Source organism: Nicotiana tabacum, chromosome 23, assembly GCF_000715075.1.
Source record: "Nicotiana tabacum cultivar K326 chromosome 23, ASM71507v2, whole genome shotgun sequence".
In the NCBI taxonomy this organism is placed as follows: Eukaryota; Viridiplantae; Streptophyta; class Magnoliopsida; order Solanales; family Solanaceae; genus Nicotiana; species Nicotiana tabacum.
This window is the reverse complement of record NC_134102.1, coordinates 20,902,148-20,912,639: the sequence shown is the minus strand read 5'-3', so window position 1 is coordinate 20,912,639 and position 10,492 is coordinate 20,902,148. Positions and strand designations below refer to the sequence as shown.

Here is a 10,492-nt window from a genome sequence, read left to right as displayed (position 1 = left end):
TTTGTTAAGATTTTCATGAACATCCTGAATCACCGATCACAGTCACACACTCGACCTCTTACTGGTTAGCAAGTAATATTCCTTGTAGAAGCTTCATCAACATCACGCCACCGCTAACATGCTCACCGGAGATAAACCACCTGTGGAATTCCTTACCAACATCTTCCAACGATTAGGTACAACTACCATGTAATCAGTAAATTCTCCTGAGCTCATGCTGGCCCACCAGCTGTATAAGTCTACTCCTTCCCTATTGACATCAACTAAAAATTCAACAATACCTTCCGAACTCAAGTCATATTGCACCTGAAACGATAATCAGATCTTCACACCCATCTTTATTTCAAACAAACTCCTTTCTGCCATATTCAATCTTTCTTCGTACAGTAACCATCACTCCAAATAAAATCCGTAGGCCAAATCACCATGATTCCCAAACCATTCTACACTCTCTCAAGGCACGCAGCTATCCTACCATAGATCCATATGCTAATCTACCACTCCTACATCGGTTAAACTATCTTGTTTAAGCAACTTCTCAACCTCTGCTTCTCATACTTGACCTGCTAGTACTTCAACAACCGCGAAACACTTTCCACCATGTCTTCCCTCATACTTTGCTACCCCAATTGTTGCATCAAATCAAAAATGTATCTCTGTAGCACCTGAACCAATATATTTTTACCGACTCTAAGCCTCTCTAAAGATCATCTCTCGCGAGCCATCAACATTAGAAATACTAATTCGATTCTAAACCGCTGCACACCGCTACCTCTAACAACCTCCCCTCAGGCACCATTTCACAACACTCTACCCCGAAGCAAAATCCAAGAAGACCGTAACACCGACGAACCATAATGAGTTCAAATAAGGACGGCGACACCGCATCACAATAAAAATTCTACCACGCTCGAAAATATCAAGTCTCGTTATTTTATCAACCAAACATGGACATCTATAGTCTGATTGCCTTTCCTCCGCTAGAATTAAATGTTGAACCCCTTAATCATGCACCGAGAAATCCTTTCTTCGAGCCATTCACTGACTCAATCACATAAACAAGCACCTTACCATTACACCAACATTGTGCGATAACAACGAATAGACATCGTAGCAATCCGTGCACAATCTCGAAACCATAGAAAATACGGATACTGAGCTGGAACAAAAGAACATCCTTCCGCAAGGCGACGATAATAGCCTGCCCGAACACGTAGGGAAAAACATCCTGCACCACGTCTGCAGTACCACTACAACTCCTCGACACCCAATTGATAACAAGCGCTTCGTGTCGCATAAGATTGAGTAGGAAGGAAATAAAGGCACAAGCCTCAATAGAATCAAACTGCACGATGGGGAAATCAAGAAGGGAAGTGCTCCTAATAGCCCTGTAGCCTCTCGGAGATAAGTACAGACGTCTCTGTACCGATCCGCAAGACTCTACTAGACTTGCTCATGACTCATGAGACCTAAGTGAACATAGAGCTCTAATACCAAGCTGTCACGATCCAAAATCCACTAGTGATCGTGATAGCGCCTAACACCACCGTTAGGCAAGCCAACAATGTTTAGTCAATTTAATTACTCATTGTAGTACCTTAAAATCAAAATTTTTATTAATGAAATGGTATGAAATAGAATTTACACGAACTACAATAGTGGACAACCCGTAGGAACCCCCAAAACCCGAGGTCACAACTGCATGAGCATCAACTAGGAAATATAATAAAATACAACATATGTCTGGAATACAAGTTAGACAGGAAAAATATAAACAAATCTGATGGAGACTCTGCAGGCTGCAGATTGTAACATGAAATGCAGCTCACGGTAAAGTCCCCGAAATGGTCGCGCCTCTGTGCCCAAAGACCGTCAGACATATATGTACCTGCACAAAAAGTGCAGCAAGTGTAGTATGAGTACATAAATTAATACGTACCCAGTAAGTATCTAGCCTAACCTTAGAGAAGTAGTGACGAGGGGTAGACATCAATACTTAGTAGTGGTCCAATAAGACATATACAGTAGAAGTAAATAGATGTAAATCAAGGAAAGTAACTGAAGTAACAAGTATAACACGTGGTACAATCCTCCTCTCAGCAATAACTCAAACTCTCAGCTAGTAGCTACCTCCTCAATCAGAGTATATATAATGGACCTTACCAGATAGGTCGTCACAATTCAATCAGGGAAAACTCACAGATATGCTGGCTTCTTGCCAATTATTACGCACGATTTCATAAGAGTATTTTATAAAAATGCTGAGGCGTACGATCCGATCCATCATAGCATTGCCAAACTATAGATATATCTATTTTTATTACCGAGGCGAACGACCCGCTCCCATGAGAGTATGGTATATAAATCCTGCTGAGGCATACGGCCCGATCCATCATAGTGTGCGCACTGTTAAGGGTCGAACAGCATGAACCATAGATGTATCTATCCTGCCGAGGCGAATGGCCCGATCCCATTAGAATAAGAAGCTTTGACGGGTCCTTGACCCCACTCACGAGTCGACGCGTGAGTTATGTATAGTAAGGGAAACCTTTCGGTGAAACGCAATACGCGAAAGAATTTCATAAGGGGAGTACAATCATTTTGCAGCTAATCATGAAGCCCGTCAAATCTCTACCACATCGAGTCTATCACTCTACGCAAGTCTAGTCTCAAGGCGTAATGAAATATGAAGGAATTTAATAGGCAAGAGACAACTCAAATAATACAGTTATTGCATGGCGGGAACCTAAGTCTACCCGGACATAAGATGAATCTAGCAACGTACGGACTCTCGCCACCTCGTGCGTACGTAGGCCCCGCAACAAGTAGCACATAATAAATATATCACCTAGGGGAAGTTTCCCCCTCACAGAGTTAGACAGGAGACTTACCTCGCTCCGAAGTTCCATAACCGGCTCCAACGCCCTCCAAACACCTCAAACCAAAGCCCGTCGATCCAAAACTATTTAAATAATATGTAAACCAATCAAAAGATACTCTAATACCCATAATTAATCAATTTAAACAAATTTTCAACTCCGCTCGAAAAGTCTATAAAATCAACCCTCAAGCCCACGTGCCCGGATTCCGAAAATTTTCGAAGGTAAACTTTACCCATAACACCATGAACTAAAATATGTAACTTATTTCAAACTCCATGTCCAATTTCGTGATCAAATTCAAAAAATACCAAATTCTAGGTTTTCTACCAAAACCCCCACAATTTCTACTAATTTTCATGTTTAAATCCTTATACAAACTGTGTATTTAACTTGTAATAGGTGGGAATCACTTAGCTTGTGTTGCTTGATAAAAATCTCCCCTTGAAGCCCTCCAAAATCGCTCCAACCATGTGAAAAATGAAAGAAAATGGGCCAAATCCCGTTTTTATAAAAACTTCATTGCCGAGATGACTTTTCGCATCTGCGGTTCCACTTCTGCAGAAGCTTCCTCGCAGATGCAACTTCCCCCAAGGCCAGCATTTTCCGTTTCTACGGCTATCCAATCGCAGGTGCGCTTCCGCTTCTGCGGAAAAACTTCCGCACCTGCGGACTCCCCTGCTCGAGCACCATTTCGCACCTGCGCGCCCATGACCGCACCTGCGGCTCTGCAGGTGCGCTACATCACCCGCATATGCGATCGACCAGTCCCAGACCACCTACGCTTCTACGCTCCTCCACCTGTATCTACGAGCCCACAGTTGCGGCAAATTCCTCGCACCTCCGAATCTATCCACCCTCACTCCCTTCCGCTTCTGCGACCCCAGGGTCGTTTCTGCGGCCCTTTTCATGCAGGTACGATTGCACCAGACATCAGCTGCCTTAGTATTTCCTCCCAAGTCCAAACTCGATCCGTTTTCAATCCAATTAGCACTTGAGGTCCCCCGTGACCTCATCCAAACATACCAACATATCCCAATCTACGATACGAACTTAGTCGAAGACTTAAACCATATCAAACAACATCAAAATCATGAATCGCGCCTCGAATCAACTTATAAATTTCCAAATTCTATATCTTGTGCCGAAATGTATCAAATCAAGTCCGATTGACCTCAAATTTTGCACACAAGTTGTAATTGACATTACGGACCTACTCCCACTTCCGAAATTAGAATCTGACCCCAATATCAAAAAGTCCACTATCGGTCAAACTTCACAAAAATCATCCAATTTTCAACTTTCGCCAGTTGATGCCGGAATGACCTACGGACCTCCAAATCAACATCCGGACACGCTCCTAGGACCAAAATCACCATACGAATCTATTCTCAGGCTCGGAATCCCAAACGGACATCGATAACATCAAAATTCACTCCAACCCAAACATAAAAAATTCTTAAACTTTCAAAATGCCAACCTTCCGTAATAAGTACCGAAATGCTCCCGAGCCACCCGATACTCGACCCGAACATGCGCCCAAGTCTGAAATCATCATACGAACCTATTGGAACCTTCAAATCCCGATTCAGAGATCGTTTACTCAAAAGTCAAACCTTGGTCAACTCCTCCAACTTGAGCTTCCGAATTTAGAATTTTCTTTCCAAATTAACTTCGAACTTTCCCGAAATTTGATCCCGACCACACGTACAAGTCATAATACCTGAAGTGAAGCTACTCAAGGCCTCAAACCGTCGAACGACACACTAGAGCTCAAAACGACTGGTTGGGTCGTTACAGATTTATACAATATATTTAATATTAACATTTTTTACATACTTCAAATAAGGAAGTATTTAATATCAAAATTTAGTTTGTTTATATCTCCTAAATATTAGGAAAAAATGTAAAATGATGATTTTAATATAAAATAGATTTTAAGGGGTAAAAAAGGCGAACAACGTTTCGCTAAGGACCTTCATGTTTTTAATATAGTATATATTATACATTATTTTTTAAGATCATGTGTAGAAGATATGGTAGTTAACTATGATTAATTACTTGTAGTTCTAGTTAAATAACATGACACATGTCATTTATTTGTTAGTTGGGTTTAAACACCCGGTGCGGATAAGTTTTTATCCTCACATTATTTTATCTTCTTTACCTTCTTCACAAGTATTTTATGATAAATTTTTTACTCCCTTCTGTCAAAAGCACACACAAAACTCTTGTCATTCTTCTTTGTGGTACAAAATCGGAAGGTGGTAAGGTCAGAAATTTTCAGTTTTCTCTACATATATCGAATATAGAAATTTGTAAACTTTTTCGTTTTCTTCAAGTTTTTAAGCACAGAAGCATCGAAAAAATATTTTGGTATTAACTTATCAGTTAAATTAGTCAATCAGGTTCTTTGTCCAAACCTTTTACTATTTTTTTATTTAAAAACCATTATTTTTGATATTTGGACAATGTCTCAAGAGAAATTCAACATATTAACTATTTTATCAATTGAAACCAATTGTTAGAAGAAATAGGTTGTAAAAAAATATTAAGAACTTAGCAACTCACAAAGCTTGAAAAACAGACTTTAAATACAAATTATAACACAAGAATTTTGTTTTTCTAAAGAAAACTTAAGTCCTCACATTGCAGCTTTAGGCCCCAAATTGGGTTGAGCCACTTCTGCCCTAAATTTCCCGTCCATTCTGATGTAGAATTTACTTAAAGCAAGATTCATAGATCTTCCTATTTCCTTCAAATATTCTAATATTAAATGCTTTTTTTAGGATTTCTGTTATATTTCTTTTTTTTACCCTCCTTTTCCCTTTTCCATCACTCCAATTATTCGCCCCAACTCTTAGGAGGCTCTACAGTAATTGATTGTTGGTGGCTCCTATTTTTCTCCTTTCGTTCTTATAATTCTTACTACATCCGTCCTAATTTACGCGAGGATATTTGATTGGACATGAAATTAATTTTTTTTTTTAAAAAGCAGCTTGATTATAAATATTTGTATGAATATCAATTATTTATTAAGGAAAGAATAGATAGGTCAAATTATTCTAAATATAAAAAGATGCATTTTTTCTTAAACAAAGAAAGAAGACTATCACATAAGTAGGGCTATGCATTGGATCGGATCGGATTTAGCACATTTCGAATTTGGATTCGAATTTCGGATAATCGAATTAATATCGGATCGGATTTTCGGATTTCGGATCGGATTATTATGCCTCAAAATTGCAAACTCATATGTATATTTTCTTTGTAAAAGAGGTAATACAGTAAGAAAAATTCATGTTTCTACAATTATGAGAGTACTATGGTGCCAATGTAGCTAAATCCAGCAATTGTAAAAGTTAATAACTTGGAGGAAGATATAAAGGAAATACTGACTATCCGAAATTAAAGTTTAATATTTATACATGCCCTAATAATTTCGGATTTCGGATCGGATCGGGTTACAATTATACCAATCCGAATCCGATCCGAATATCCGAAATTTTAATAAACACAATCCGAAATCCGATCCAAATATCCGAAATCCGATCCAAATATCCGAAATCCGATCCAAATATCCGAAAATCCGAAATTGAGCGGATCGGTTCGGATTTCAGATATCCGATCCAAATAAACAGCCCTACACATAAGTGAGACATAGATTGTACTGTATAATTAGTCATTGGCTTCGAGTTTTCTTTTACAAATTGCTAAACCGTAACATACTTTCCTATCTATTGGAATTAGGCGCCTAGTAGGAAACTCCCCATATCCAAGTATAGAAGGAACAAATTTTATTCAGTGCTTTTGCATCCTAAATTAGAAAACTTAGCTAGCGTTTAGACATAAATTTGATTGAAATTTGAAAAGAGTTTTTGAACTTGTGTTTGGACAAATATTTTATTTGAAGAAAAGTTAAAGTTTTGTAAGTGGAAGAAAAAAATGTCAATTTGGAACTTGAAAATTTTTGAATTTTTTCCCCCAAAATATGATCATATTTTATAAATAAACAATGTTTTCAAATATTATTTGAAAAAATGAAGCCAAAATCTATGGCCAAACGGGAGCTTAATATCCCATTTTGCAGCATCAAGAGGATCCCAGAATGCCTAAATCCAACTCGATCGAGTCTTCTCAAAATATCTCAATCCAAGACTTCAATTGATCCAAAAAAAGTAGTACACCTTTGAGAACTTATATAGGAATTTTAGCTAAAATCATCACCGAATATAGAGGGCAAAATAAATATTGAGAGACAGTTAAATAGAGGACATTCACTTCATATCAGTCTCATATCAACAGAATTATAGTACTTCATTCCAAGATAGATTATAACAACATCAAATGCTATAAATATATATCACTGCTAAAACTATTATATACTATAATGCTTTTTAAAATTAACACTCATAAAATTTCAAGGTTGACTATGGGTTTTAAGGAAGCTGAGAACAAGTTGATTAACTTCATCTGGAAATTGCTCTTGAACAAAATGAGTTCCTTCAGGAATAAACACTATCTCCAAATTTGGTACAAAATCCTTCACCTTTTCAGTCCTTATGTACTCTTCCATTCCTGGAGATTTTAGGACATAGTCCTTCTCACCCATTATCAGCAGTGCTGGAACTTGAACTTTTGGATTAACTGGTAGCTTGTTTGTTCGTTCTCCGTATGACCTAAACAAAAGAAAAAATCCACATACAGGAAAAACAAATTTAAGATATTCAAAAGGATGAATTGGCTAATTACTATACCAAATATCTTAATTGTACCTTATGTTACACTTTTTGACCATTAGTATAACTTTGTCATTAGCAAATTGTCTCGTTTTTACGCTTGGTCCTAATGGACCTCCAACTTAGAAGTATAGCTATAGGTAATTTTAAACCATAGTCAAAAGTAGAGGGGTATTTGGACATTTCTCCAAGATATTTTGATGTGGGTAGGGCACCCGGCGCACAAAGCATTCGGTGTTCACGTATGGTCCGGAGAAGGGCCGCAATGCAATTGCAAGGTGCGTGATGTAGAGAGCCTACCCTGATGCAAACATTAGTGGTTGCTTCCACGGCTCGAACTCATGATCTATAGGTCACACGGAGACAACTTTACCGTTGCTCGAAGGCTCATTTTACCAGTTACGCCAAGACTCTCTTTCTATGGAGCACCGTTAAAGTCGGGGAAAATATAAGACAATTTGCTAACGACAAGAATATGGATGGCTAAAAAGTATAACGGGGTAAAATTAATATATTTTGTACAACATAGTACATTTTCTCATTAGTTTACGGATGGCAAGTGTGGTTTGTGCTTCCATGTATTTTAGAGAGCTTATTACCTCAAGAAAATTCTTATAAGTAAACTAGCTCTTACCTATAAGGAACTTTCAATGCAGTCCTGAATCCAGATTTCTCATATAAGGCACTATAAGTTTCAAGATCCTGTTCTGTAAACCAATGGGGTAAAGGAGTTGATGAATCCACCATGTCCATGATTTCTTGTTTTTCATCAGCTATTGGCATTTCACTTCTAGAGAAAAGGATGTAAATGTTTCTTACAACTGTTTTAGCATCAAATCTACCAAAATCGGCTTCTGCTCGCCCAGGCTCCTGGATTAGAAAATCACTGAAATGAGATCAAAAGGCCAAAAAAAAAAACAAATTGAGCCTGTTTAAGAAAAGCACACAGAGAAATCAGCAGCATACTCTCCATCTATAAACATAGAAGCCCTCAGGGAGTTGATCATGATTCTTAAGAGGGTTTCCGACCACGAATGGGACGCCTATCGTTACAAATCCGACAACCTTCTTCTCGTGGAAAAGGACAAAGGAGGAAACAACAGCAGCTCCAAAATCTTTACCTATTAGAAAAACCTGCATAAATGTGCTCACACATGAATTTTTTGAGAAAAACTTGAGAGCGGGATCAGGGGCGTATTTAATGCTTTATTGATGGTGCACGTGATCCATCGTCTTTTCGTCAAACTAAGTATATTTTAAAATTAATCTAATATTATTTGTTGGCACCCATGCTACAAAAAGACTAAATGGTGCACTCGGTTGAGTGCTGAGTTATTGACCTGATCGATCAAGGATCAACTCCCACTTAAAACTTTCTAGATCCGCCTATGACTGCAGGATAAGAAAGTTGAGTTCTATTTGTTATTCAGTCTATAACCATATCTGACGGTAACATCTTGAGACAAATAGCTAATAGGACTACATATGAAAACATAAACCAAAACGTTATATTGATTTGCATTCAAAGAACGGATTAAAAAAATGATCCGATAACACAATGGTTTCATAATATTTCTTATTTTATGAAACTGCAGGGGAAAGGCAAAAGTGAAAAATCAGTGGATATAAATTAAGAGCAAGTCACATGACAAATGAATGGTTTTACACCTAAGTTAAATGGTTTTGTTCGTATAAGTTATTTTTATTAGAGTAACAGATAACACAATGATTTTAATTTTGGGTAATTACACGTACTCTATTAATCTCACAACATATGAGTAACAGATCGAAGAAGTGCCTTGGTATAGCTGGTAACAACCTCTTGCAACCGGAGATCACGGGTTCGAGCCGTAAAAATAATAACTTGTAAAAATATAGAATAAGGCTACGTATAATAGACCGTTACACCCTTGTGTGGTCCGGCGTGCATAGCAGGAGTTTAGTTGAACATACCGGCTGCCCTTTAATGATAATAATATTTCGTATCTATACATACTTCGAGTTAAAAGTAATGAGTTTAGTTGAACTCACAAGACCCGCCTTAAATATAACTGTATACTCAATTACTCATAGCTGCAGAAGATCATACCTTCGAGATGTTCAGAGCATCGAGGAGTCCGAGAAGATCGTTAACAAAATCAGAAAGTGTGGCCTTTTCGGGTTCGAGTGGCTGATCAGACAAGCCATATCCTCTGTAATCAAATGCTATGGCTCTGAAACCAGATTTGGCTAAAGCGATCATCTGGTGCCGCCAAGAGTACCAAATTTCTGGGAATCCATGGCAAAACACAACAACTGGAGAAGATTCATTTCCGATTTCAGCTACATGAAGATTTAGACCATTCACTTCAATATATTTGTGCTCTATTCCATCCATTTTCACAAAAATAAGTATTAATGTAGTACTAAGTTGGTTGCTTTTTTTGTGGACTAGTTAAATAATACGTACTCCTCACTTAATAGTCTATTTGGCCCAAGCTTTTCTAATCCATAAATATCTGTTGTTTTTAGTTTTAAAGTTGAATTATTTGGCCAAATTTTTAAAATTAAAAAATAAAAAAGAAATAAAAAAATAGTTTCTTTCTAAAAGTACTTTTATGAAAAATACTTTTGAAAAAATACACTTATAAACACTTCTTAGAAGTTTGGTCAAATATTAATTGTTACTCAGAAGTATTTTTAAAATTAATTAGTCAAATATAAATTATTTTTCACTAAAAATACTTTTGAGAAAAAATATTTCACAAAATAAGCTGATTTTAGAAGATTGACTAAGCAGGTTAGTTGCGAATGACGAAGCCAAGATATACTATTATGAGTACGAGATTTTAGTTCTTTTATGTTACTGATTTGATAATTAATGACTCTTCAAAG

General features: G+C 37.3%; 1 protein-coding gene across 1 annotated transcript; it reads right to left on the bottom strand.

Moving 5' to 3' along the window:
* Positions 1-7,130: 7,130 nt before the first annotated feature.
* Positions 7,131-10,096, bottom strand: LOC107778696 (epoxide hydrolase 2). Its single transcript, XM_016598983.2, has 4 exons — positions 9,708-10,096; positions 8,585-8,752; positions 8,253-8,488; positions 7,131-7,558 (listed from the first exon to the last, which is right to left on the bottom strand). Exons 1-4 carry the CDS (start codon positions 9,993-9,995, stop codon positions 7,300-7,302), a joined length of 951 nt encoding a protein of 316 aa, XP_016454469.1. The 5' UTR covers positions 9,996-10,096; the 3' UTR covers positions 7,131-7,299.
* Between the last annotated feature and the right edge of the window lie 396 nt (positions 10,097-10,492).